This window comes from Tympanuchus pallidicinctus, unplaced genomic scaffold (assembly GCF_026119805.1).
Source record: "Tympanuchus pallidicinctus isolate F22 unplaced genomic scaffold, pur_lepc_1.0 scaffold33, whole genome shotgun sequence".
NCBI classification, from domain to species: domain Eukaryota; kingdom Metazoa; phylum Chordata; class Aves; order Galliformes; family Phasianidae; genus Tympanuchus; species Tympanuchus pallidicinctus.
Genome location: NW_026294751.1, coordinates 363,167 through 390,883, shown reverse-complemented (window position 1 = coordinate 390,883; position 27,717 = coordinate 363,167). Strand labels below are relative to the sequence as shown.

Sequence of the window (27,717 nt, the reverse complement as noted above, 5' to 3'; positions counted from 1 at the left end):
AAATGAGCTCCTTTCTGCTGAGCTCGGTGAACAAATACAGTTTCTACCCTCGCTGTTTTTTCCAATAGCCAGAGAGGGTGGCTTAGTGCTCTAAGCACCAGGTATGAAATACCTGGGCTGCTGGGAACCCTGGGCCAAATGCAGCGGGGTCGGCTCGGCGAGGTAAATAACCGGAGCGCCATGCGGCATTACTGTGTGTGCATCTGTGGGATGAGCCCTTTAGAGGCTCCGTCTGCTCCGTGCGGATATTAAAGATCCCAACAAGAGTTGTTAAGAGTTGAGCGCCCGCCCCGTGTCCGTGGCCAGGGTGTCCCCAGTGCTGTGCAGCATGCAGTGCGTGGCCACGTCCCTCCCCTCCGGCGTTGCTGCCCTCAGTGGGGCCGTGCTGGGGATCTTTCCAGGGCAGAGATGCTGCATCCGTGCCACGTGCTGTGCAGCGCAGTGCACCCAGCTCTGCTGGCTGTGTCTGACGCGCCGCCCTTCTCCCCCTTTGCAGTTCATGGATTTGCGCACTCGGTACACAGCTCTGGTAACGCTGACCACGCAGCACGTCAAGTACATCAGCGATGCTCTGCGGCGGCTGGAGGAGGAGGAGGTGAGGGCATTGCCTGGAGCTGAGCTGCATCCTCATCACTCAGACTCTCTTCCTAGCAGCCCAGGGTTGCTGCTCTGCTTCTCTAACGTCTGCCCTCAGCTTTCAGTCCCACCTGTGTCTCAGGTGCTGCTCCTGAGAGACTCTGGAAATCTGGGACCCCTTTGACGCAATTTCTTCCTCCTCGATTTGCAGAAAGTGGTGGAGGAGGAGAAGCAAGAGCATGTGGACAAGGTGAAGGAGCTCCTGGGCTGGGCTGTGGGCCTGAAGCAGAGCGTGCAAGGCAGAACAGCTGCTGCCCAGAGCAGGGAGCTGGGAGACATCGAGAAGTCCATCTCAGAGCAGCAGGTAGGCAGGCACCTTCTGGGCCCACCTCTGACCCACTCTTGTTACGTGTCCCCTGTCCTTGGTGTCACTGTGTTATTTGGCTTCCAGGAGAGCAGTCCTTCCTCTCTGATGACCACAATCCCTGTGGGGGCAAACATGACGTTGTTTGCTTAACTTCTGCTGTTCTTCCATGGCTGAATTAAGCTTCCTTCTGCTTTTTCAACAGGCCCTCAATGAGGAGCTGGCTGCAAAGAAGGAGCAGGTCTCTGAAGCCATCAAAACATCACAAATCTTCCTGGCAAAGCACAACCACAAGTGAGTTCAACCTGGGGAAGTGGTAGGTGGTGGCAGCAGCTGGACAGCTGAGTTATCCTGGGGTGGGCACTGATGGACTGGCATCCGTGAAGTCCAGCACCTGATTTCCACACAGCAAAGGGCCATTTTTCCTCATCTGCAACAGCAGCTACGAAATATGAAATGTTTATACTGTTGAGACAATACTTATACACTTCAGTGGTGATCCAGCCTGGTACATTTGGGGGTTTGGTTGTTATAATGCTGGTCAGCCTTTGCCAAGCACAATTACTCTCCCTGCGAGCAGCAGGGCAGTGGGAAGAGGGGACTCGTGGTGGGTTTGGCCTTTTCCTTTGGGAGAAGATCATGTCTGTTCTGTGGAGCTGGCAAATACTTTGTGCAGCTCCCCTGAGAGATTTCCCATTCCCTTGCAGGCTTTCCCATCAGGAGAAGGACCAGATTTCAGCTCAGGTCGCTGCACTGAAGGACACGTACCAGGCACTCTGCACTGACACCACAGAGCAGCTCCAGCAGCTGCAGAGCCAGCTGGCTCAGGAGACAGAGCACAAGGTACTGAAAAAGGTGTTGTTTGGTTGTGTTTCACGTGGCTGCCCACTGGCACGTGGTTGCCCTCCCATCTTTTCTGTTCAGGCCTCACCTGGGGGCTGGCCTGGGGGCTGGTGGCCCAGCAGGAGCCCTGGCACAGCTCACTGCGTTGTCCTTTGCAATACTTTGAGTCAGAGCTCGAAAAAGGGTTGGCTTGCTCACATGGTGGGCAAAGAGGTAAAAGGTCTTCAGTCCTGAAGGTGCTTCTGCAGCAGTCTGCCTCCTCCATGTGATGCCCTGCTGACGGGGAGGGCTGGAGGCACAAGCAGGAGGCTTCCTGCAGGGCGTATTGCCTGTGCAGCTTCACGGCGTGGTGAGGGCTTTGTTGGGGTCTTGGCTGAAGGAAGACCCCCCCGGGTGGAGGGCTGTGTTGTCTGCCGGCCCCGCAGGGCTGCTTGGGGCCCCGCACGCCCCAGTGCTCTGGGCTCATCCTTCCTGCCTCTGTGCCAGCTGTCTGCAGTCATTCAGATATACATGTACGTGTTCTATAAGTGTATATACATGTGTCAGTGGATATATTTGTGTGTTTGCTTGCTGGCTCCCTGTACCCTGAAGCAATGACCTGCTCAGATCTGGTTTTGGTGCTGGGTCGGTGAGTGAAGCCCTGTTCCAGTGGGCCATGGGCTCACCCGAGATCTGTCTCTGCAGCCTCCCAGCACAGCGCCTCCCTTCCACTCGGCCTCCCCAGCACTTTGGCTGTTTCCATGTGAGTCCCACCAGCGCTGGGCTGCAGCTCGGCCGTGGCGGCTGGGAGGCGCCTGCCAGCAGGAAGGGCTCTTGGTCCATTCCCTCTTTTCCTGTTCCTCCCTCGTGGGCAGGAAAACGTCTGTGTGTGCAGGCTTTGCCCAGCCCTCTCTAGGCCACCTCCTTGTGGTGGGGCTCCGGTCAGAGCAGCTTTCGCTCACGCTCTCAAAGCCCAAGAGATGAGGTGAGGGCCGGCCCTGGGGCTGTGCTGCAGATCCTTGGCCCGTCCACGAGGCTGCAGCGTGGCTGCCGTGGGTGCAGTTGCTTCATTGTACAGGGAGCATGAAGGACTCTTAACATTTGCTTGCTGGAAACATCCAACTGTCAGACAGACGTTATAAAATTGAGAAGAAAAAAAAAAAGCAAAGCAGAGCGCGCTGAATTGAGCATGATGTGTCCATGTACAGTTTGTGTTTCATGTCAACTGTTTTTAAGATTAACTGACATCCTTGCTTACAAGTTTAACTAACCCTCCGGGACATAAGCAAACAAAACACACAGTGACAGAGGACGACCTGTGTGGGGGGTTCTTTTTGCAAACAAAACGGTCGCATGCTGGACGCTAACACCAAGCTTTACACTGTGTGTGATACGGCTGAACTGCTCCATAAGGCTCTGTCTTTAACTGCTCAAGGCACACCCTGCAACTCTGGTAAGTAAAAGCCTTTTACTCCCCTCCTCCCATCTCCTCCTTCATTTTTCTCTTCCACCTCTTCTTCTCTGTCTTTCCATGGCTTGTTCATCTCTGAAGGTGTGTCTGAGTCTGGCGGTGCCGTTGGTGTTCCCCGCACACCCACCTGCTCCATGGTGGGGGGCACTGGGCTGCTCTTAGGGTCAGGGCTGCTGGCCCCACCTGCTCCTAGGGTTCTGTGGTGCAGAATCACTCCTCCCCCCCCAACACGGTGCTTGACTCAACTCTACACCAGCTGGGAGAAGTCCAAAGGTCCAGAGTGCTGTTATTCTTTGCCATTAGTTCTTACCTTCCCTGCAAAAAAAGCCCCTCCAGAAATGCCAAAGTCCCAAGCCTGTCACTGTCCCTGTGCTGGGACGTACAACTTCTTCTGTTTCCTCCCTTGCCCCCACAGAGCACAGCTAGGTGCTGTTATAGGGCAGAGCAGCTGGACATGCTTGGGGAGCTGCTGTGCATGCCGGGGCAGTGCCTGTGCCCCAGTGCATGGCTGGTCAGTGCTGCTGGGAGCTGAAGGCCTGTGGTGTTCCCTGGGTGTGTGGCACTAAAGGGCAGGAATTGAGCGTGGCAGAAGTCAGGGTGGAAACTGCACTGGAAGAGGTTCCCACCCACCCTGAAGGGACATCTGGGGTTATTCTCCTCTGTTAGTATGAACTGGGATCCGTGTCACCTTTCTGCTTTTAAAACTTGAGTTGTGGAACAGCTTTGGTGTCTGTGTCAGTTTCCTTCCCTGTTGCTCCATGGAGCATTAGGAATGCTTCTGGGTGTTGCTGCTTGCTGCTTTGCCGCATTACTGGTGGTAATGGATGTTGGAAGCATTTTGGTGCTGCTCTTGGTGATGGACATCAAAGCTGAACATCAAAACTTGCTGGCAGCCTGAAAGCTATCAAATGCCCCAATGTGTGTGCTGGGATTCCTGTGGAGGTGCACTTCAATCACTTTGGGAGTAGCTTTTGGGCCTGTTTGGGGTTTTTTTGGCCAATCCTTTCACCTCATGCAGTCTGAGCGCTGGAAATGCTTGATTTGGGTTTGATTCTTGTCCTTCTTTTTCTGTTCCAGGTCAACGAAGCAGTGGCAGGAGTGATCGATCTTGGGACAGTAGAGATATTCCCTGTCTTTGGTGCAATGCAGAGAGGTCTTATAGATCAGGAGACCGGCCTCGTCCTCTTAGAGGCTCAGGTGATCACATCCGACTTGGTTCTTCCAGAGACCGGTGAAAAACTCTCCTTGGAGGAAGGTCTGGCAAGAGACATCATCAACCTCAGGACTTTCCACGTGCTGCGAGAGCTGAAGGATGCTCTGCAGCAGGTGCACGAGGTCAGACGTGAAGGGAGGCAGCTCCTGCCTGCTGCTGCTGCGATAGAAGAGGGGAGGATTAGTGAGAGCACTGGGCTAAAGATTCTCGAGGTTGAACTTGTCACCGGTGGCTTTAAAACCCATCAGGGCAGAATCAGCATGCAGAAGGCTGTGCAAGAGAGGCTCCTTCCTCCCCAGCTTTACTCCAGGCTGCTGTCCCACCTGGAGAGCAGTAAGGATTTGATTGACCCCAACACTGCTGAGAAAATCAACCTATCTGAGCTCATGCAGCGATGCATCCTCCATCAAGACACCGGACTCAGGTTTCTCCCGGTCAAGCAGCTGGCAGGTGGGATGGTGAGCCTGAAATCAGGCAGAAAAGTCAGCATCTTCCGTGCTGTCCAGGAAGGGCTGATAGACAGACAGGTGACGGTGAGGCTGCTGGAAGCTCAGCTCTTTGCTGGTGGCATTGTTGACCCCAGGACAGGACACAGGCTGGCTGTGGACGAGGCTGTGAGACATAATTTAATTGACCAGGATTTGGCCTGCACGCTTCTAATCCGGCAGCTTCAGACAGGTGGCATCATTGATACGGTCACAGGAGAGAGACTGACAGTTGATGAAGCTGTAAGGAAAGAGTTGGTAGCACCACGGGTTGCTTTAGTGATCCTGGAATCCCTCCGGTCCTTCATGGGGCTCCTGTGGCCAGAGACAGGGGAGGTTGTCCCAGCTGCAGATGCTTCAGAGCAAGGGGTCCTGTCTACAGAGCTGGCTTACAAGATTCTCAGGAAGAGGCAGCTCATTAAGGCTGTCTTTATCCCAGAAACCACTGAGGTGCTGTCCTGGAAGAAAGCAGTGGAACATGGCATCTTAGAAAGAGATGTGGCAAAGAAGCTGAAATCCATGGTGATACCTGATGTGATGGGCAGCGTGCAGCTGGCAAGCAGGAGCTCCTCTGGAGGGAGCCCTGCAGGGCACCAGGGACAGAGGGACCCTGAGCTGAGGAGTGGTGATGAAAAGCTGATGTTCCACTTGATGACCCACAGCTACATCAACATCCACGACGGGCAGAAGCTGCTCTTAGTAGATGGAGAGTTGAGCAACCTCACCAAAGACCTCATCCAGACCCAAGAAAATGGATCCTGTGCACAGCCACAGGAAGAGAATGAGAGCTTTGAAGAGACAAAGGAAACTGCAGTTCTTGAAAGAGAGCCTTGCAACGGTGTGGCTGTGCAGCAGCTTGAGCTGCAGCTTGCTCCTCCGCAGGAAGGAAGCAAGAAGATCCTGCCACCCAGATCCACTTTGGAGAACGGGGAGGTGGTGATGGGGCCTGGAAGGCTCCTGTTGGACCACGCAGGAGATGTCCTGCATGTGGAGGAGCAAGGGCAGGTTTGTACTGAACGGGCTACCAGCCAAAGTGAAACTGATGCCGAATCTGGGAGAGAGCAAATAGCTTCTACAAGCAAGGAGAAGCCAGGACAGCCCTGCAAATCTGGCTCAGAGAAACTCAGAGAAACAGAGAAAATGTTCATTAAAGCAGAAGAGTCCAAACCCATTGCATCAGATGGAGTGGAAAACATCAAAGATCAGAAGAGGGCATTGGAAATGGGGGCAGGTGTTGTGAAAAGCGAGAGCCATTTGGTGGTGCCTATTGGCGCAAGCAGAGAGAGACTGGAAGTCGTGGCAGGGAGATCTCAGGGTGCGAAGGAGCCTGCATTAGAGGGAGAAGGCGCTGGGGAGAGTTACTTACTGAATGAGGAGACAGCTCAGAATGGCATTCTGGGAGGAGCGGAGGCTGTGCTCACCAAAACTGCAGAGGCTGAGCAAATGGAGCGCACTGAAAATACTGCGAGCGTATTGCACGTGGAAGAGGGACCGAGGGAAAAGGTGCTGGGTGGTGAGAGCGTTGGTGATGCAGCCCTGCCGCAGCCCTCGGAGCAGGACGAGGACGTTCTGGAAATGCTGCAGATGCAGCTCCAGAGCGGCGGCGTTTTGTGTGAGCAGATGGGCAGAACGCTGCTTCTGAACGAAGCTGTGGCCTGCGGTGCGGTGCCCGGCCACACGGCTGTGAAACTGATGGAGAAAATGAAGATGTTCAGTGGCTTCTTTGACTCACACACACGTGAATCTTTAACCACTGAGGATGTCATTGAAGAAGGTCTGATGGATGAGCAGCTTCTGCAGAAGGTACTCGCGTCTGACAAAGCCGTCAGCGGTGTTCTGGACCCAGGCAACAACTTTGTCTACTCCGTCAAGGACGCTGCTGCCATCGGCCTTCTGGACAAGGAGACGGCGATGAGGCTCTTAGAGGGGCAGGTGGTTACCGGGGGCATCGTCGACCTGAAACGTGGCAAAAAAGTGTCGGTCACTTTGGCTTCAAACCTCGGCCTCATCGAGCCAGCGAGTCAGAAGGAGCTGGTCAAGCTGGAGAAGGCTTCCAGAGGGAAGAGCACCGATGAGGCCACCAGGCAGAAGCTCCTTAGCTTACAGGCTGAAACCAGCGGGATTGTGGATCCCCAAACCAAGCAGCCTTTGACTGTTGCGCAGTCTGTTGAAAGAGGGCTCCTTGAGAGAGAAAAAGCGTTTCAGCTGCTGACCAGGCAGATCGCAGGCGGGGGGATCCTTCACCACGCGTCCGGGATGAGGCTCTCGGTCGGCGACGCAATGAAACATGGTTTGATCGATGGAGATCTATGTGCTGAACTCACGAAGGCTGAAGGCGTTTGCCTGCAGGAATGCATCCACCCAGCGACAAAGGAAAAGCTTCCCTTGCCCCAGGCGGTGGCAGCAGGGATTGTTAGCCCGGAATTCCAGAGGAAAGTGCAAGAAATCCAGGCTGGGACTGGAAGCGTTATCGATCCCAGTTCTGGACAGAGAATGGCACTCAGCCGGGCAGGGCGGGAGGGGCTGCTGCCCCAGGAGGTGGTGGAGAAAGCCCTGTCCTCCCCGGAGCTGAAGCACGGCATCGTCGACCCCGAGAGCTGCATGGTTGTGCCCTACGCCGAGATGGTAAAGAAGTGCAAGATTGACGTTGAGTCCGGGCAGAGGTACCTGGAGGTGCATCCCTTCAGAGCCATGCGGGACGAGGCGTCGGGCCGGGCGCTGACGTGTGCCGAGGCGCTGCGGCTGGGGAGGGCCGACCCCCTGCCCACACTGCGGCTGCTGCAGGGCCAGGCTGACAGCGGGGGCTTCGTGGAGGGGGCTGTCAGCAGCAGGCTGTCCCTGCAGGCCGCTCTGCAGCGGGGGCTGCTGGACGAGCGGATGGCCGCGGTCATCGGCAGCAGGCAGCTGAGGGCCGGGGGAATTGTGGACGCCGGAAGCGGGAGAAGACTGGCGTTAGAGGAGGCTGTTGAAAAGGGGCTGATTGGCCAAAGGTTAGCTGCTGCTATTGAAGAGGCACAAATGTTGATGGAGAACGATGGCTCTGAGGCCCTCATGGTAGATAAAACCCACCTTTCCCAGGAAAAGATGGAGACGGCGTCTCCAAAGGAGGAAGGTGAGGTCCTGCGTGGCGGTGCTGCCGTGTCTGCAGGCACAGAGCACAAAGCCAGGCCCAAAGCTGCGAGTTCCCCAGCAAAAGGAGGGAAACCAAAGCTGATCCCTCTGGAGGCTTCAGAGGAGAGCGTGAGAGAGCAGCGAGAAATGGGCGAAATGATTCCAGGATCCTCAGCACTGAGTGCAGCATCTCTCTCTCTTGAGGTGGTGAAGCAGGAGGCAGAGACGGGGACTGCAGAAAGCAGCTCCCATGTGTGGAAGGGAGCGGGAGGGGAAGCAGCAGAGCTGGGGACAAGGAAAGTATTGGGGTTGGAGGGAGAGCTTCACTGCACAGAGGATGGCAAGGAGAGGAGGAAGGGGTTTGTAAGCACGGACGGAGCTCTGGCAGGAGGTGCAGCGGCAGCTTCTGAGCAAGGGGAGAGGGTGGGCAGCTGGGAGCAGGGAGCACAGGTGACTCCCAGGGATTCTGTGGGTCTGGGAAAGGAGGAGTTGGGTCCTGCAGCGCCCAGAGGATCCCGCAAGGCCGATGTCCCTGTGAAGCCTGCAAGAGACAAACCGGCAGATGGAAGAGCTGCGGGAGAAACCCCCACACTGGAGACAGAAGGTCCGGGTGGTCAGGAAGGAACAGGGGAAATTGAGCTAAAACCTGCCCAGAAACAAAAAAGCAGGAAAAGGAGAACAAAGCAGATTGCTGTCTCAGGAGACAGCGCTCAGCTGGAGAAACCTGTAGAAAAGCAGTTCCTTCCCATTCCAGTATCCAAAGAAATTCCAGGGAAGGAGGAAGAGGAGGAATTTGTCTCAAGAGCTCCAGAGCCAAAGCCTGAGGCTGCCAGCAAGGAGCTTCCTGCTGGGTGGGCAGAAGATGCAGCCGAGCAAAAGCAGATGGAGAGCAGCAGGGATGGGAAAGCAAAGCCAACCCTTGGGAAAGATGCAGCAAAGCTGACGGGGGTCCAGGTGCTCCCCACCCCCCCAGAAGCAGGGGAAGCAGCAGCGGTGCTGAGAGCTGCAGTCAGAGTGGGGCCCCATTCCTCTGCGGCGTTGAAGATGGAGGGGATGCTGAGCCAGGAGGAGGCTGAAGTGAAAATCACCAGTGATGCATTTGTTGAAGTCAGTGAAAAACCAGATGAGTTGATCATCAGAGAGGAACCCTCAGAAGTTCGGGACACCTGCACCCCCCCCCCGGAGCAGCAAGCAGCAGCCATCAGCACAGACCGAGCTGCTGTGCCCACCGCCCCTGTGTCCCAGGGGGATGAGCCCCAGGGAGAAGCAGCCCAGGAGAAGCCCCGGCAGGCGGGTCCTGGCGATCGGGGGCTGCTCCTGCCAGTCATCGTGGAGGGAGAGCTGCTGGAGACCTCGAGCGACTCTGCCAGACCTGCCCAGGTACAGTACTGCTGTCTGCTGTTTCAGTGCTGGTTCTGAATGATTTGTGTGTGATTTGCCCCTGGCTCTCAGAACAGAAGACGGTCAGAACGTGAGGATGGACGTCTGGGGCTTGATCTTACAGGATCAGCTGCAATGGATTTGGCAAACGACGCAGTGATGTATGACTGAAATCACTTCGTGTGGCTTCTTTTTGCTGGAGCGTTGCTTACAAATGACTAATAAGTAGGACCTTTTTTGGCACTTCTACTGTAAAACAATAGAGCTCTTGCCATTTCTAAGCTTGTGTCGGAAAAAAACCCATGTGTTTTATTTTTCCTGTAGTAAATCTTGGAGATAAGGCCAGCAAGTGGAAAGTCCCTGAAATGGAATGCTATCAAGGGATTTCTGCTTTTCAGAATTACAGCCATTTGTTTTCTCTTTTCTCTAAATCTGAACTTTTGTTTCACTGTCGGATTCTGCAGATCAAGTTCAGCAAGAAGATGTGCCTGGAGCACGACGAGAAGCTCATCTCCTATCTCTCCATGCTGCGAGACATTGAGATGAGAATTAAACGGGTGCAGCCGGCGGGGCAGAACGTGGATGTGCTGCAGACACTGCTGCAGCAGGCAGAGGTGAGCACAGCCCCAGCATTTGTGTGCAAACCCCATCTCACCCTGCTCTGACGCTCCCTGAGCATGGCTGAAATGAGTTTTACAGCCTGGAGAAAAGTAGTCGAGTGCTGGCAGCCAGCAGGGCTGCACGGACGGGTCAGTTGCAATGAATCTTTCCAGCAGACAGAGTTTGGAGCTGGTTCTCCCAAACCTCTGCAGTGCTGTCAGTTCAGCAGCAGGAAGGTGAAGTCAGCGTATCAGAGCCATAACGACGCTGTTTCGCCCCAGGCCCTGGATGCTGAGCTGCGGGAGCTCAGCTTTCCAGTGAATCAGGAGTTGGACGCCGTGAAGCGGATCGTGGCCAACCCGCCTGAAGAAGTCCCCGAGCAACTACTGAGAGCTTTGGAGAAGGATGCCAAGAACCTCCAGAAGTCTCTGAGCTCCGCAAGTGATATCCTGGAGTCCCGGCTGCAAAACCTTCGTGGTGCAGCAGAAACCCAAAAGGTAGAGCCGTGCTGTCCCTGCTGCCTTCTGTCCCGCTGCCCTGCCCAGCCGGGGTTTGTCCTCCCCTCTCCATGTGTAAGTGGGGCACTTCTGTGTTTCAGGCTGAAATCACAGCACACCACGAGACCCTTCAGGGGAAGCTGCAGGAGCTGCTGTGCTGGGTGTCCGGCACGGCGCAGGCGCTGGACGGCAGCGATTACCAGCACACGTTGGATGTGAGCAGTCTGAGTCGCTGCCTCCAACGCTATCAGGTAACCATGGCGATGCCCCCAATCCTCGGCGATGCTCCCAATCCTTTCCTATGGATGGAGATGCTGTTCTCTGTGCGGAGGAGAAGCTGTTAATTCTGCTTCCCTCCGGAGCCTCGGTGGGTTTGCTGTTATCCTTCATCACAGAAGGAGCAGAGATGCTGTGTTTGCTCCAAAGTGATTTGTTTCCACAAAGCGTGAACCAAATGCTTTGGCCATTTGGGGAATGACTGCATGTGTGTGTGGTGGAAGCTGAGAGGTCCATGGGATTCCCGTGGGGCTGAGAGCTGCTGCCTTGGGGGGTCCTGACAGCCCCTCCGTCACACCACTCCACCGGCACTGTGAGGAGCCCAGAGCCCCCCACTGTCGTTCGTGTGGCAGTGGCAGCTCTTGAGATTTGGTCAGCTCAGCATCGCTGGCAGCTGAAACCAAGGGGATGAAGGCTGTGTGGTCGACGGGGCTGCCTGACAGGCCTTTCCCTTCCCTTCCCTCCCCTCCAGGAGCTGAGTGAGCCCCTTGCTGACACCAAGTCCCAGCTCGACGCCACCGCCTTCGACATTCAGTTCCTTATCTCAGAGCACGCCCAGGACCTGCGCCCCCAGCAGAGCAGGCAGCTGCTGCGGCTGCTCAATGAGCTGCAGAAGGCTTTCCGGGAGCTGGCGGGGCGCGTGGCGGCGCAGGTGGAGGTGCTGCAGGTCTGCCTGCAGCAGGCGGAGCGGACGGATCAGGTGAAGGTTGTGGGACGTCGTCCTGCCTGCAGTTTGCTCGCTGAAGCGCTTTCTGGCCACAGGAGCGTGCGCTGAGCCCCTGGTTTGGGATGTCACCTGCATGCCACTCAGTTTACGACTTCTCACTGCACATCATGAGCTTCCTCTAAAGTCTTTCTTCTTCCTGCCACGTAGCTCCCAGGTGTGAAGTTGCTTTCCTTGCAGAAGGCTGAGCCTTCCCGAGGTGTGGGCGGCACAGTCCTCTGCTGCCATTGTATCTTGGGCCGGGTGGGACAAGCCCTGATCTCTGTAAGCCCACCAGGAAACCCCTGTGTGTAGCTGGCATCACAGTTGGGTCCTCGTGTCCTATTGTCAGAGCATGAGCAAGGTTTTGCTGACCTAGAGAAATCGCTGATGATGCACCAAGGCAGCCAGCAGCTGCAAAAGCAAGTGCCCAGGTCCTGCTGCATTCCAGCAGCACCTATCACTGCATGGATCCTCTTGTTCCAGACAGTATTAATGTGGTTTTATTAACAGTTGCTCTGTGTAACTCTTGCCTGTCCCATCTGGAGTGTGTGTGTGTATTAACCAGTTTGCTTTGCTTTTTCAGATTGAGTGTGCACCCATCCTAACCCAGGAAGAACTCGCTTTGCAGCGGAAGAGCTCTTAAGAAGGCTCTTTCAGTTTGCTTCTGTTGTTTATCTTATGACTGTGAGACGCAAGCACAATGTTTTGCACAAGTTTGTACATCGCGTTGTGAAATGCCCAGTGAAACACAAACCTTCACCTCCCATGGGGAAGGGGAGAGAAACGGTGCAGGGACTCTCAGGCCACATCATGCTCAATTGCTCAAACAGGCGCTTCTGTTCTCCGGCAGCAAAATGTGGGAGCTGGGTCAGCTGCAGAAATGCTTCCTCTCCCCTGGGCTCCCTCTCCAACCCCATGTACAAAAGCCAGCCCTGGGTCAGCTGGGGCTCCACAGTGGTGCTGCCCACTGCCAGGCTGTTAGCTCTCCTCAGCTGAGTTTCTGGTGCAGTTTTCCTGTTCAGAACATTGGATGGAAGAGGCACAGAAACTTCTGGTGGCGCTCTCCCAGGAGAGGGCTGTGTAAACTGGATCTGGATGGGGTTCTTAAAAAGCAAAACAAGAGACACCTGCTTGAGTGGTGGCAGATGTGCACTGCAGTCCCCCAGCACTGTGCTGGGCTTTGGACCTCAGCCCCGTTCCTGCAGTGTGTGAATGTGAGAGGGGGAGAGAGCCCAGGGAGAGCTGCAGAAGCCAGTTTCTGTGCTGCATCCCCTCCAGGAAGGTGCTCCAGCTGTAACCTCGTGCCTTGCTTTTCAGCCATGTGCACAGCGAGGCGCAGCCCCGGCACTAACGGCTCTCTCCCCCTCTGCTCTGACCGCAGACACTGCAGGAGCAGCAGGCAGCCCGTGCACAGAACCTGGCCGAGCTCAGCTCCTGGCTGGCAGCGGCCGAGGACACGCTGGTGGAGCAGCAGCAAGCAGCCAGGCAAGGAGATCTGCCTGCCTTGCAGCAGAGGCAAAGCGACGTGAAGGTCGGTGCTTTGAAACAGGACGCTGGGAGGGTTGGTGCTGCCTTGGGAATGTCCTGATGGGGTTGTGCTGTTGTCTGCCCAGGAGCTGCAGAGGAGCATGCACAGCCGAGCCGCTTCCTTTGCCAGCATCATAAAAAGCACAGAGGAGTTCTTGGAGGAGAACAAGGCAAAGATGGAGCCCGGAGAGCTGGCAGTACTGCAGGAAAAGCTTCAGCGTGCCAAGCAGCAGTACCAGTCCCTGCAGGAGAGGACAGAGATGGCTCAGAAGGAGCTGGAAAGTGCTGTGACTGCTGCAGTGCAGCAGGAGACAGAAAAGGTAACGTGTGAGGAGCTGCAGCCCTGTGCCTGGCTGAGAGCAGTGAGGGCTGCTCAATGGAACCGGGCTCACTTGTAGCCCTGAACGAGTCAAATGATGCACTGTTCTCACTGCCCTCGCGTTGCCCCAGTTGTGGAGGATGTGTGGTCACAAAGTGGTTGAGCCTTAGGGTGGGCACAGAGCGCCCCCACACACCTGTGAGATGCATCCACAGCTCTCCGGGGTGGAGGCTGCCTGTGGCCCCACGTTGCATTGGGGTGAGAAGCAGCATTTTGCTGAACGTGGATAAAAGGAACCATTCTTACCCAGAGCCTCTGTGATTTCAGGTGAAAGCTGCCAAAGAGCTGCAGGAGAACAGCAATAAGATTGATGCGCTCCTGAGCTGGGTGGCATCGCTGGAGCAGAAGGGAGAGCTTCCACAGTACAGACCACATCCTGCTGAGCGAGCTGGGAAGGGCGCAGACGACATCCCTGATGGGCACGTGGTGGGAGCAGCCAGCACTGCTGAGAGCCTGGATGAGCAGTACGAGGGGCTGAAGGTCAGGGCTGATGTCTCATCCCCTCAAAGCTCCCTGCCTGTGGTGCCTGTGGGTTGGGTGATGGATGGGTCTGGCCTCCGGAGTGCACGCTGGGGTGATTTTCCTTATGGGGAACTCCTGGGAAGTTCCTGCCTGACCTGAAGGACGCGTGGTGAGCAGTGGTGGGGCTGGCACCAGGCACGGCGCCATGGGCATAATGAGAGAACGGTGCCCTTAACGAGAAGGGGTTACATCTGTCCTGCCTCATTAGCACTGCGGCGTGGCAGACAGGGCTCGGCCGCACACACAGCCTGCCTGCATCCATCTCACGTGCGGTGGGGGTTCAGTGCAATGTCCTTGGTCACGGGGGTCACCGCTGCATGTTGGCCGGTGTGTTCCAGGCCCAGCACCAGGAGCTGCTGTCCCAGCAGCAGGACGTCATCCTGGCGACGCAGGCAGCGCAGGCGTTCCTGGACAAACACGGCCACAGCCTGCCAGGGGAGGAGGGGGCCCGGCTGCAGGGCGGGCTGGCAGAGCTGAAGCAGCGCTATGCGGCGTCCCTGGCGCGTTCCGAGGCGCAGCTGAAACAAGTGCAGGTGCTGCGAGACGAGCTGCAGAAGTTCTTGCGGGACCACGGGGAGTTCGAGGCGTGGCTGAAGCAAGCAGAGCAGGACCTGGAGGGGATGTGCAAAGGGGACGGCGACCCCGCGTCCCTCCGGCAGCTGCTGCTCCGGCAGGGCAGCTTCTCTGAAGACGTCATCTCCCACAAAGGCGACCTGCGCTTCGTCACCATGTCGGGTCAGAAGGTGCTGGATGCCGAGGGAGCTGCTGGGGATGCGGGGTCATCTGGGAGCGTGGTGAAGAGCAAGCTGGAGGATGCCAGCCAGCGGTACGCCACGCTGCACTCCAAGGTATGGAGGGCTTTGCAAACCCTGGGATGCCTGGGCATTTTCTGTTTGCTGTCATCTTGTGTGCATCCTCCCCTTGTGTCTTTTTGCTGCCTTGCAGTGCACCAAGCTCGGCTCCCACCTGAGCACCCTGCTGGACCACTACCAGCAGTTCCAGGAGGTGGCAGAGTCTCTCCAGATGTGGCTGGAGGACAGCGAAGCTGCAGTTGGGAAGCTGCTATCAGAGAGCATTTCTTCAGATCCCACAGCTCTCCAGGAGCAGCTGGCCAGCACTGGGGTGCGTGGGGCTCAGGTCATTTCCTGGGGGAGTGCATGTGCAGAGCCTCTGCTCTGCAGCCCCAGTGCTTGACATCAGCAGCAAGGAAGAGATTCGAGCTGCTCTTATATTGCTGTTGGGTGCAGTGCTGTACCTGCAGGCTCAGCAGTCACTGCAGGTTGGAGCCACGCTGTTCTGGGAGGTGCTGAGCATGAGAATGAGGGGCCAGAAGGGATGTCCCAGTGGGATGTAGGGAGGAAATTCCCCCATTGTGAATGCCCCCAAGCAGCCTGACCCAGTGCTGTGGTCAGCCCTGCCTGTAGCCTTCTGACCTACATTGTGGGATTTTTTTATTAACTGGACAGGGTTTATCCTCAGGGTTTAAATGGAGCATCATGGGCGAGGGTCTCTTACATGTGGCTGACTGCCGACTTTGTCTTGTGCCAAAGCAGCAGCTGCAGGGAAACCTTGCTGAGCATCAGGTGCCAGTGGAGAAGCTCCAGAAAGCAGCTCGGTCTCTGCTGGAGGTGCAAGGAGAGCCGGCCCCTGACCATGGGCACATTCAGGAAACAACAGGTAAAACAACAACAGCAGGGAGCAGCTGCTGGTGTGGCAGGGATGGATGGGGACAGACTGGAAAGCAATGAGGATGCGTGATCTGTCACATCTGGGGGACACGGGGCAGTGGTGGAGGCACAGCGATGGGGCCTTTGAGGTCAGCAAGAGCCTGGTGTTCTCTGCTCTCTGAATGCTCAGTGGGAAGCTCTGTGCCATTTGCTCCACTTTCCGCTGGTCTCTGCAGATGCCATCGTGAGCCGCTTCCAGATCCTCTCCCAGCAAATGGCCGAGCGCTCAGACCTGCTGCAGAAATCCATCGCGCAGTCCCAGAGCGTCCAGGAGAGCCTGGAGAGCCTCCTGCACTCAGTAGCTGATATTGAGAGGAGTCTGAGCACAGAGCAGCCGGGCGCGCTCTCCTCCGCCTCCATCCAGGACTCCTTGGCCACCAGTGCGGTAAGGCTGCCTCGCCCCGAATCACACAACTGCAGCGTGGTTGGGTTGGAGGGGACCTTAAAGCCCATCCAGTCCCAACCTCTGCCATGGGCTGATCGCCTCCCACCAGTTCAGGCTGCCCCTCTGTGGCCTCGAGCACCTCCGGGGAGGGTGCACCCACAAACGCGTGCTGCTGTGCCATGGGGCAGTGCAGCCTCTCTGTCCCTGCTCAGTTTTCTCCTTTGTGTGTGTGCTCCCACCAGAAGCTGAAGCAGGACATCGCCCGGCAGAGGAGCTGCCTGGAAGCCACCCGTGAGATGGTGACGCGCTTTGCAGAGACAGCGGATGGCAGCACGGCTGCTGCCCTGCAGGGCAAACTGGCAGAGGTGGCAGAGCGCTTTGGAAGGCTGTGCCAGCAGCAGCAGGAGAAAGAGGAGGTGCTGAAGGCTCTCCTGCCCAAGGTGGAGCAGTACGAGCAGCTCTCAGAGAAGCTGCAGCAGTTCGTGGAGAGCAGAGCGCGAATGCTGGCATCCGGGAACCAGCCAGAGCAAGACATCGCTCACTTCTCCCAGCACCTCCAGGTGAGCTGTGCCTTCCCCTGCCCAAGGGAGGAAGTGGGTTCTGCCTGCACAGGGCTCCTGGGTGCTGCCGTTCTGTGGGGTTTCATCCTGCCCACGCAGCCCCCGCTGCTCCCGGGCTGCAGGAACCCGCTGCTTGTTTGAGGAGGGGAGCGAGGCTGGAGCAGCTGAGGCCGTTTGCAGCTGTGAGAGATGGGAATGGCATTTCTTTGGAGCCAGCCCAAACTTCTGACAGGATCAGTCTCCTAAGGCCCGATCCAAATATAGTGAGGCTTTACCAATTAAAGCCTCCATTGGTTAATAAGCAAAACACCCAAGTGTTGGCAGCAAGTGCAGCACAGGATGTGACACAGCAGTGAGTCCTGGTGGCCAGCAGCGATTGTGCGAATTCTTCACTCAGGTTCCCTACAAGTGCTGTTCTGTGGGGCACGGTTTGCCCACAGATGCAGAAAAGCTCCTGCTGATGTTCATGCTATGCTGGGTTCGGGTTGGCCCAGTTTGGGTTTCCCCATCGTGTTCACTGTGTGACTTTAAGTCAGCACCAGGGCAAGGCAGGGAGAAGTGGGATTTGGTCTGCAGCTGGTTGTGGGATGTGCTGAGCCAGAGCTTCAGGAGCAGCGGTCCTGAGTCCTACCGTCTGTCTGCCTCTGGTGCAATGCACGGTGCTGCCTGCAGAGGGTCTGCAGCTCACCAGGGCCATCCCCTTCATCCCCCTCCCCAGATCTGCTGGGGGCACAGCCAGCATCACCCTTTGCTTCTGGCAGGAGCTGAATATGGAGATGGGGCAGCACCAGGAGGACCTGGCTGCCCTGGAGCAGCTGGCTGTGGAGCTGGGTGCCAGCAGCTTTGTGCCCGGCGCTGCTGCACAGCAGGAAAAGCTGCAGAATCTGAAGGAGGAGTTCCTGCAGCTGCAGAAGGTGGCAAAGGAGAGGTGAGCCTCAGCCTGACCGAGCCTTCACAGCCTGAGCAGGGCCCCGTCTGCTCTCCTTTTGCAGGGGGGGCACAAGCAAAGCCTTCCTGCCTCCCCATCCCACGCCGGGAGCGCAGCGCAGCTCTGCAGCTGACACGTTATAAAAAGCCCCGGCTGGGGGCGGCTGAAACGTTTCCCGGTGCTGCAGAGCCGCGTTCGCACATTTCCGAGCGCGTGGGCTGCCCGGCCCATCCTGCGGGAGCGGGCTGGGGGCATGGCGGGTGACGGGGCAGAGCAGGGTGGTCCCTGGCGTTGGGTTAGAGGTGCTTTAAAGCATCCTGAGCGTGGATCGGCCCTGGTAGCACGAGTAGCATTGGAGCAGCAGCTTGCCTGTGTCCCTGGGGGGGTTGCAAGCTACATCTCCCAGCTCCCTAACTGCAAAGGAGGTTATGGGGCAAAAGCAGCAGAATTCCATGCTAACTCCTGTTGGTCAGCACCGTGCAGCAGGCTGCTCCCAGCCCTGGGCAGTGTGAGCCCCAGGCTGCCCCGTGCCCCGTGTTGGCCCGCATCGTGCACACAGTTCCTAAGCAGCATCTGCTGCTGATAATAAAAAGCTGGGTTCTTGGAGACACAACTGTGCTGCATTCAAGCGGCGGTAATTGCGAGGCGAAGCACGAGCTCTGACTGCCCGAAACCTTTTCACTCGCAGAGAAAGGGACGCCTCATCCTGCCAGGAGCAGCTGGACGAGTTCCGAAGGTTGGTGGCAGCCCTGCGGAAGTGGCTGAAGGACAGCGAGGGCAAAGTGCCACCTGTGGACACCTCGCTGGGCACCCAGGAGCTACAGCGGCACAGGCAGCGGGTCCAGGTGGGCAGAGGGAGCTGGAGCTGCTGTGAAAATGCTGGAGTGGGGAATAAATCTCAGGGCTCAGTGTCCTGGGGGCACTTTGTGCTCTGGGTGATGCTTTCCTGCTGGTCTGCAACCCCCTGTGTGTGGACATCCCCTCGTGTGCAGAAGGAGCAGAGCAGTGATCCTCCCACATACAGCACGTTTCCCTTCCCTACTCCTCCCCTGCTTTGTCAGGGATTTAGGATTTGTTGCCATGTGCTTCTCCTTCCTAACATCAAAGGCAGCTTTAAATCAGGACATGTCCTGGGGACCCAAACAATTCCAGGGCCACACTGGGGGTCCTGCAGCATCCCTGTGGGTTGGCACGAGGGCTCTGTGGGATGGATACACAACGCTGTCGGAGCAGCCACTAACTGCAGCCTTTGCCCCCACACAGGAGCTGCTGGAGGAGTGGTCAGGGAAGGGCCCACAGGTGGAGGAACTCAGCCACAGGGGGACCCTCCTGGAGAACCTGATTGTGGAGATCACGGCCCCAGACAGTCAGACCAAGGCGGGTGAGTGGCAGCCCTGCTCATGAGGGGGGCTCCTTCCTTCAAGGAGCTCCACGAGCAGCTTCTGTTAGCCTGCACAGAGCCAGAAATGGTTACTTCCCCGTTTTACCAAACTTGAGATGACTTCAGAGGTGGTCCAGACCAGCAAGCAGTCAGGCTTTTGTGCATCAGCTGTGTGCTCTGAGCCCACCAGCACGAGGCACAGCAGCTTGGTGCCCGGGGCTGCCCTATAGTGAGCACTGTGTTGGTGCTCAGCAATGGAAGGTCTGGGCCTCATATACAGTTGTGGGCTCCGTATCCACATGGAATGGGAGGCTGCAGTGCTCAGGCATGATTTACTGATCTCCTTTCTGGCTTTGAGTCTGTGAAGCAATGAGATTATGCCTGGTTTGTTTGGAAACTTCCAGCTTGTGAGAACAAGTCCCTGCACTCTCCCCTCTGATGGGCCTTTTTGGGAATGTACAGTGTGTGCTTATCTGTTGGGGTTAACTTGAACAGTTCAATGGGGAACTTCCAAGAACAGCCTGCAGGGTGTGTGGAACCAGGAGCTGGCATGCATTACCAGACAAAGCTCAGCTTCTCTCTCAGAGCGCTGTCAGATATCTAAAAGAGGAGGGATGTAGGTCAGGTGTCAGGGATTCATGGGGCTGTCGTTTGGAGCTGGCTCATCCCCTGCGTGGCACCACCAGCACAGGGGACCCCTTCCCCTTTTCAAAGCTGGGGTGGTGCTGGAAGCTGCAGTCCTTTACCCATGAGGGGCAGAAAGGGAGCAGCTGGCGATTCTGAAGAATCCCCTTTTGATTCAAAGTGTAACTGTGATGTCTGCAGCGCTTCCCAAAGCGGGACACGTGTGGTGCCTCCTAGCAGAGCTCTAGGGAAGATTTAAAGAGTTTTATTCCATAAGGAAAGGAGAATAAGAGGGAATTAATCTCTTCCGGGGAGCTAATCCCTCTGGTGAAGGCATTGCAAAGCCTCAGCTCACAAAATCACACTCAGGGCAGCAGCTTTGCGGGGCGCACAGCAGAGCCACATCCCAAGTGCCATCAGTGTGCTCAGTGCCACAGGGCTGTGTTGTCACACTGCGTTCCTGTCTGCTTGCTGCACGCAGCCCTAACACGTCTGTCTTGTCCCCCTGTCTGTCCCCGTCCCCTCCGCTCAGGTTCTGTGCTGCCCGCAGTGGGAGGGCCTCTGGGCAGCGTGAATGGATTCCACACTTGCAAAGGTGAGAGCGCTCCGCTGGCCGCGTCCCCATCCGCTTTGTCTGTGCATTTCCATCCGTGAGACATCAGCCCCAGTGTGACACCACCAGCATCCTGTGGAAGTGAAGTGAGCCTGCAGATGGGCTCAGTGACACTGGCGGTGTGGATGTGGGTCAGGCTGAAGGACAGGCATTGCCCCGACGCCGTCAGATGGTGCCAGGGCTGATAGATGGAGATTGTTGCAGGGCCTGCAGTTAAACCCATTGGTTCGAGGGCTTATAATGCCTTCCAATCCTTCCGACTGAAGAGCAATTTTAATTATTGCCCAATATCTGCTGTTAGGTCACCAGTTCAGTGAGATAATAGGTGCATAGAAATGGCTTGGTATTCCGTGTCATGTTGCTTCGCAGAGTCTCAGCAGTGACACTGCAGCGGTGGGGCTCAGCTTGCATCAGTCCCACAGACGTGAGGACGTTTGCTTTGTTTGCAAACTGTCAGCACACATTGGTGGTGCTGGGGGAGAGCGCTGGGGTGACGCGATGGCAGTGAGTGACAGTGCAGCTCAGCCGGCTGCCTGGAGCTGAGTCTGTGCCTGACGGCGCCGTGCTCTGGGGCCGCACTTCTCATCCCACGCTGCTGTTTTTGGCAATAGATCTGACCGAGATCCAATGCGACGTGTCGGACGTCAGCCGGCAGTACGAGGGTCTCGGCACGGCGCTGCGGGAGCGCCTGCAGCAGCTCTCGGCCATGCTGGAGAGGATGCAGGCAGTGCAGGAGGAGGCGGGCGCTGTGCTGCAGTGGTTGGAGTCAAAGGAGCGGACGCTGTCAGAGCTGGAAGCCTCCTCTTCACCCACCAAGACGGAGACCATGCGGGCTCAGGCCGAGCACAACAAGGTGAGCGCATCAGAGCGAAGCTGCGTCAGGCGTCCTCACCAGCAGGCCAGGTGTTGTTGTTGCAGCCAGGTGGAAGTGCCGGATCTGCCCTGGGGCTTCCCCTCAAGGTGGGGCAGAAGCCCACCCTCTGCTCCCGGGCGTTTATTTGCCATTGATTGGGCTCTGCAGGGCTTGTTGTTGGTCTCCCAGCTCCTTGTGGGAAGCCGTTCCCCATCCGTGGTGCTCTGGGAGCCAAGCTGGCTTGTGCTGCTGCTGCTGAAAAATGAAGCGATTCCATTAAAGTGCAAAGACCAGAAATTGTTCTTCTCCAGCTTGTAGCTGCTGCTCCGTTCCTCCTCAGTGACTCTGTTCTTTTGCACTGTTTCTAACAAAGTTCCAACGGTCCTTTTCCAGGCATTTCTGGCTGAATTGGAACAGAATTCTGGAAAGATCCAGAAGGTAAAGGAAGCACTTTCTGGCTTGCTGGAGAAATATCCAGATTCTCCAGAAGCAGCAAACTGGAAGAAGATGCAGGAAGACCTGAGTAAGTGCCTGCAGCTCTGTCATGAGGTTTCTGTCTTGAGGCATCACATTAGAAGTGATTCCGGACTGCAGGACGACTCCAAAGTCACAGCAGAGCAGTCGCTTCTAATTAGAATTCAGTAAATAGCGAACTTATCTCCGAGCTGTCTGGTGCACAAGGTGTTCCAGAGACAAGCTCTGTTCTGATTAACGAAATCTCTATGATGGATGTATATTTTAAAGACTTGTCTCCTTAAATTACTTCTTTAAAAAAGAAAAAAAAAAAGCGTCAGCAGCATGAGTTGATTACTTTGATTAAAAGCTGCATTGCTAGATATGAAATTCCGGTCGTTAGTGAGGGTACTGCAGGTAATTGAATGTTGACTAAACAAGGCAGTGTGTTTAAAAAGAAGCCCAGAGTCCCTGCTTTGAAATGGCAGGAACACGTTTATGGAGTTCTCCATCCAGGAGATACGAACGTGGTGTTTGAGGGCTGACACACATGGGAGCACCCATTTATCGGAGCTGTGTCTGAGCCGGAGGTGTGAGGGGGCTCTCCAAGGTCACACGAGCTGGAGGCAGCGGTGCCTGCATCGCAGCCGTGCTGCTTGTGAGGTTTATTCTGTGAGCTTCGAGACCATCAGGGATGGGTGGTGGCTTCTTAGACGGAGAGTGGCTAGAGCTAGGTGTAAGCAGAGGACTCTGTCCTGGGTGAAGCATGGGGAGGGTGCGGAGCCGTCTCAGCCCCGGGGAGCGCAGCCAACACCAGCTCTGTGCAGACTGCAGGTGGGAACGCGCCAGCCAGGCGACGGCCGAGCGGCAGCAGAAGCTGGAGGAGTCAGCCAACCAGCTGGCCAGCTTCCAGGCGGCCGAGGCGCAGCTGCGGCCATGGCTGATGGAGAAGGAGCTGATGATGAGTGTGCTGGGACCCCTCTCCATCGACCCCAACATGCTGAACGCACAGAAGCAGCAGGTCCAGGTGAGCTGGTCCTACCTCATGGGCTAAGGGTGAAGAAAGAGGTGCTGCTCGTGGTCCACAGGGTGGAAGATGGCACTCCTTCATAGAATTATGTGGTCATGAAGTTGGAAAAGATGTCTGTGACCACGATGTCCAGCCATTGACCCATCTCCGCCATGCCCACTCGTAGAACGCAGAATCATTCAGGTTAGAGAAGACATCTGAGGCACCAGTCCAACTCTGTCCCACCCCCACAGTGAGGGACACTGACCGCGTCCCTCAGTGCCACATCTCCATGGTTCTGGAGCACTTCCAGGGTTGGTGATGTCAGGGTTCTGCTCCTAAGTCCACCAAGCCCTGCTGAGTGCAAACTGCTGTGGATAAGTTGAGACAGGTGCAGTGCTTGGTTCCCTGCTCTGGACTGACTCATCAGTGAATCACTTGGCCCCTGTTGAAGAGTGAAATTGCTTTAAACAAGACCTGTGCTGATGCTCTGCAGGACTTGCTGATGCTGCCCACCACTGGGCTGCCAGCCCCTACCGACTGCTTCCAAATACTGCCATGTCTGTAAGCGGCCGGCCGCATCACGAAATGAAAGGCCCTGGTTAGCATAATTAGATTCCCATCTGACTGGTTTATGTTACATTATGCAGCAGCAGGACAAATAAGAGAGAAAGCAAAGTGCTCTATCACTGCAGTCACGGACTCCCAGCTTTTCGAGTTGCGAGGTCACTGTAAATTGCATTGCCCAATTGCCGTCCCATCCCAGGGGCATCTTGCTTTGCTCCTAGGGGCTCTGTGGGCTGGGTGAAGCCCTTGGAGGTCTGGTTTGTTTTGGCTGTGTGTACTTGGAGCTGTCAGTTTCATGCAAACATTTTTATGTTATTTCTGTTTCAGTTTATGCTGAAGGAATTTGAATCTCGCAGACAACAGCACGAGCAGCTCAACCAGGCAGCTCAGAGCATCCTCACTGGCCCCGGGGATGTTTCCCCATCCACCAACCAAGTGCGGGAGGAGCTCCAAGGGGTCAACCAGAAATGGTCCGAGCTGACAGAACGCCTCAACTCCCGCTCCAGCCAAATTGACCAAGCCATAGTGAAGAGCACCCAGTACCAGGAGCTCCTCCAGGGCCTCTCCGAGAAGGTGAAGGCGGTCGGGCAGCGCCTGAGCAGCCAATCTGCCATCAGCACGCAGCCCGACGCCGTGAAGCAGCAGCTGGAGGAGACCAGCGAGATCCGCTCGGACCTGGAGCAGCTGGAGGAGGAGATTGCAGAGGCTCAGACGCTCTGTGACGACCTGTCTGTTCTGATTGGGGAGCAGTACCTCAAAGATGAGCTGCGGAAACGGCTTGAAACGGTGGCTCTTCCTCTCAAAGGACTGGAAGACCTGGCAGGTGAGACAGCACGGAGGTGTGAGAAGGGATGCTGAGAGGTCGAGCTCCAGCCCTTGCTTGTTGCCAGAGGGCTCACCCGTCACTGGGCTGCTAAGAATAGCAGGGAAAGGACTGTTTATCGTTTTTGCTGAGGTGCTTTGTGGGTGTTTAAGTGGCTGTAAGCACGGGAGATTTCTCGCTCCAGGCATACCTGAGCCTGGACAGTTCATCCCACTGGTGGCATGCACTGCGCCTGGAACAAAACAGCTGTGCCTCAACTTCAGAACGGGGGCAGAGAAACCTCATGGCCACTCTCAGGTTGGGTTTCCCTTTCGGCGCTGTAAGAGATGGCGCTTAGAAATTGGTCAGGGCCGCAGAGACTACTGCGTTATCCCTACTGATTGCTTAAAAAATTCATGAACCAGTGAGCAACGCTGGTGATGCAATGGAAAACTCCTTCCTGTTAATCAAAACACAGTTGGTGCATCTGAGATGATTTTAAATAATTGCCCTTCGCTTATTTGATTCCAGCTTAATTGTTGCGTTCTAATCTTATTTCCATTGCAGCCGACCGGATGAACCGACTGCAGACCGCGCTTGCAAGTTCCCAGCAGTTCCAGCATATGTTTGATGAACTCAGGGCCTGGCTCGATGACAAACTGTGCCAGCAAGCTCGGAGCCAACCTATTTCTGCTAGACTGGAGAGGCTCCAGAGCCAAATTCAGGAGCAAGAGGAGTTCCAGAAGAGTCTCAACCAACACAGTGGCTCCTATGAGATGATCGTGGCTGAGGGGGAATCGTTGCTGCTTTCTGTCCAACCTGGGGAGGAGAAGACCGCTCTGCAAAACCAGCTGGTCAGCCTCAAAACACACTGGGAAGAGCTGAGCAAGCAGGCTGCCGACAGGCACTCCAAGCTGAAGGACTGCCTGCAGAAAGCCCACAAGTACCAGAGGCACACGGAGGACCTCCTGCCTTGGGTGGAGGACTGCAAGGCCAAGATGTCGGAGCTGGAGGTGACGCTGGACCCGGTGCAGCTGGAGGCCACGCTGCTGCGCTCCAGGGCTCTGCTGAGCGATGTGGAGAAGCGGCGCTCGGTGCTGGAGATGCTCAACAGCGCCGCCGACATCCTGATCGACGCCTCGCAGAGCGACGAGGACGACATCCGCGACGAGAAGGCTGCCATCAACCAGGAGATGGACGCCATCACGGAGGAGCTGCAAGCCAAGACAGGCTCCATCGACGAGATGGCGCAGAGGCTCAAGGAGTTCCAGGAGAGCTTCAAGAACATCGAGAAGAAGCTGGAAGGGGCCAAGCACCAGCTGGAGATCTTCGAGGCTCTGGGGCCGCAAGCCTGCAGCAACAAGAACCTGGAGAAGCTGAGGGCGCAGCAGGAGGCGCTGCAGGCGCTGGAGCCGCAGGTGGATTACCTGAAGCACTTCACACGAGGGCTGGTGGAAGACGCTCCCGATGGCTCGGACTGCTCCCAGCTCCTGGGCCAAGCGGAGGTGGCTCAGGAAGAGTTCAAAGCAATGAGGCAGAAAGTGAATGACTGCTGCGTGCTGATGGAAAACAAGCTGGAAGGGATCGGCCAGTTCACGGGGCGGGTGAGGGAGATGTTCTCGCAGCTGGCAGACCTCGACGATGAGCTGGACGGAATGGGGCCCACCGGGAGGGACGCCGACAGCCTGCAGTCCCAGGCAGAGGACGTTCGCACGTTCCTGGGCAAGCTGCAGGGGCTGAAGGCCGACATCGAGGCTTCTGAAAGTGAATGCAAGCAGATGCTCGAGGATGAGGGGAGCCCCGATTTACTGGGGCTGAAACGTGAACTGGAGACGCTGAGCAAGCAGTGCGGCAAGCTGACCGAGAGGGGCAGGAGCCGACAGGAGCAGGTGGAGACCACGCTGGCACGCGTCGAGGACTTCTACAGCAGATTGAAGGAGCTGAGCCACATGGCGGCGGCGGCGGAGGAGAGCGAGGCTCTGCAGGGGGTGGTGGGCACCGAGGTTGAGACCATCAACCAGCAGCTGGCCGACTTCAAGGTAGGTCCTTGTGCTGCAGCATTTCTTACGTGGCTCTTTGTGTTTGAGGGCTGTCCTTTGGTGCTGTGGTCTTTTGGATAGGACCGATGTCTGCTGGGAAGGAGCAGGGAACCGAGCTGTTGTGGCTCCGTTGGTTTTTTTGCTATGTTGGCATTTTGGATGCAGTAAAATACTGTTGCTTTGGAGGATACAAAACCAACTGCTGGCCTTGATAGTCTGCGCTGAAAAGATGCAGTAAGATTTTGGGACTGGGAGGAAAAAGGTCTTTTCCCACCTCTCCTTGCAGTGTGTAATGGTGGGCCAGTGCCTCCTGGGCCTTTGGAGGTGGTTGATTGTAGGTTTGGGGGAGGAAGGAATATGTTGGGATGTTGGCATAACCTGAGCGGGTCTTTCTACCTGGTGCACCGTTCCCACATGTTGTTCACTTCTGGGAACACACGTGCATCCATTTCTTCTTGCCTTGGGTGCAAATAAAGCCACAGATAAACTGTGGCGGATGGAAGACCCACGGGGAGAGACACCAAGGCAAAGTTCACTTTGTTGGGTGGTTTTCGTGTTTCCAGCTAAGAGCTGCTGGGAACCACTGAGGCTTGCATAAAATACTGAGAAAAGAGTTGGAGTGTGTTTGAGTACTGTAATTTTTTAAACAGCATTGTGGTGTTGGGTCATGCTGTTATTCTACGTTCATTACATTAACCTTCCTAGAGTTTTCTTGCTGTGAAACTTGTATTGCTGGTGTGCTGATGATGGGCTGACTTACATCTGGCTGCTTGTTTCCTGGCAATAGCAGGGAGCGGGGCAGGGAGGCATTTCTACAGCCACTGACTTTTCATCTCATGGCTAATTGGTCCCATTCCATTGGCCCGTGAGTCCTGCGTTAGGTTGAGGTGTTTCTGTTTTGGGGGCTGCCCATCCAAAAAAACTCTGAAGCCTTACAGACTTGAGCTCCCATATGTTGCTGTTATCTTTCATGTTGGGCGGCATTAAAATTGTATTGTTTGGAAGGGATTTAATTTCATCTCTGAACACCGTGCAGTTGCTTGCACCAAGTATAGCCAGGGAGGAGTTTCCAGCCTGCGTGGCTGGTGGAGCAATGGCCCTGGGGATGATCCTTTACCCCGTGGTGCAACCTCGTTTGGAGGCACTCATTGCACTTTGGGGTCTTTGTTTGAGGAAAGCTCAGTGGGGAAAATGAAAGCTGCAGCAGTGAGTTTTGCTCCTTCCTGCCTGAGGATGAAGTGGGGGAGAAGCAGTGATGGAGCAATCGCTGTTCAAAGCAGCATTCCTCTCATGCACGGTTCATCCAGAGAGCGAGGAATGTGCGTGGTGCAGAGCAGATCTTTGCAAAGCCTCCTCATGGGGCTCCCTCCAAGGGAGGCTGCGACCCGAGGGGTTGGGGTGGCTGTGTGGGGTGTGAGCAGATAGCGTGTCCTAGGGCATCAATTTTAATGAACAACTGTGTAAATGAGATGCAAATTAGGTGCGGCCCCAGGGCTCCCAGCACCTCGCCAATGCAGCCCTGACAAAGGTGGGCACTTCTGGACTCATTGTGTCCATGTTTTAATCAAAGGAGATCTGTTGAGGGCTGGCTGGGGCTGCAGCAGCTGATGTGTAGAGCAGCTGACGCTCGCAGCTCCCCATGTATTTTCCTTCTCCTGCCTGCAGACAGCCCTGGCTCTCACCCCGCCGGGCCCTCAGTGCACGGGTGGGATGGGGGAGGAATGGCAGCAGCACTGGGAGGTGATGGGAGCCCCATATTGCTCAACGCGCTGTGCTTAGGCAAGGCTGCTCCGTGCCAACAAAGCTTTTGTGCTTAAGGATGGAGGGAGGGAGAATCCCTGGACAGC

At 56.2% G+C, this 27,717-nt stretch overlaps 1 protein-coding gene across 16 annotated transcripts in view; it reads left to right on the top strand.

Annotated features, from left to right (window-relative positions):
• The window catches only part of MACF1 (microtubule actin crosslinking factor 1), a 112,610-nt gene that overhangs the window by 44,695 nt on the left and 40,198 nt on the right, over nucleotides 1–27,717 (top strand). For 11 of the 16 annotated variants that reach the window (XM_052698871.1, XM_052698872.1, XM_052698860.1 and 8 more), the window contains 26 exons: nucleotides 497–595; nucleotides 788–940; nucleotides 1,146–1,234; nucleotides 1,648–1,783; nucleotides 4,311–9,422; nucleotides 9,887–10,036; nucleotides 10,304–10,519; nucleotides 10,621–10,770; nucleotides 11,268–11,501; nucleotides 12,883–13,032; nucleotides 13,115–13,348; nucleotides 13,675–13,887; nucleotides 14,268–14,777; nucleotides 14,875–15,051; nucleotides 15,483–15,606; nucleotides 15,833–16,041; nucleotides 16,284–16,601; nucleotides 17,363–17,529; nucleotides 18,218–18,374; nucleotides 18,793–18,910; nucleotides 20,067–20,129; nucleotides 20,759–21,000; nucleotides 21,394–21,523; nucleotides 22,281–22,480; nucleotides 23,357–23,852; nucleotides 24,399–25,870. In XM_052698871.1, coding sequence (XP_052554831.1) covers nucleotides 497–595; nucleotides 788–940; nucleotides 1,146–1,234; nucleotides 1,648–1,783; nucleotides 4,311–9,422; nucleotides 9,887–10,036; nucleotides 10,304–10,519; nucleotides 10,621–10,770; nucleotides 11,268–11,501; nucleotides 12,883–13,032; nucleotides 13,115–13,348; nucleotides 13,675–13,887; nucleotides 14,268–14,777; nucleotides 14,875–15,051; nucleotides 15,483–15,606; nucleotides 15,833–16,041; nucleotides 16,284–16,601; nucleotides 17,363–17,529; nucleotides 18,218–18,374; nucleotides 18,793–18,910; nucleotides 20,067–20,129; nucleotides 20,759–21,000; nucleotides 21,394–21,523; nucleotides 22,281–22,480; nucleotides 23,357–23,852; nucleotides 24,399–25,870 — 11,319 coding nt within the window. The remainder of the gene's footprint in view (nucleotides 1–496; nucleotides 596–787; nucleotides 941–1,145; nucleotides 1,235–1,647; nucleotides 1,784–4,310; nucleotides 9,423–9,886; nucleotides 10,037–10,303; nucleotides 10,520–10,620; nucleotides 10,771–11,267; nucleotides 11,502–12,882; nucleotides 13,033–13,114; nucleotides 13,349–13,674; nucleotides 13,888–14,267; nucleotides 14,778–14,874; nucleotides 15,052–15,482; nucleotides 15,607–15,832; nucleotides 16,042–16,283; nucleotides 16,602–17,362; nucleotides 17,530–18,217; nucleotides 18,375–18,792; nucleotides 18,911–20,066; nucleotides 20,130–20,758; nucleotides 21,001–21,393; nucleotides 21,524–22,280; nucleotides 22,481–23,356; nucleotides 23,853–24,398; nucleotides 25,871–27,717) is intronic. The other 5 variants (XM_052698869.1, XM_052698870.1, XM_052698868.1 and 2 more) reach the window with 3 other exon arrangements.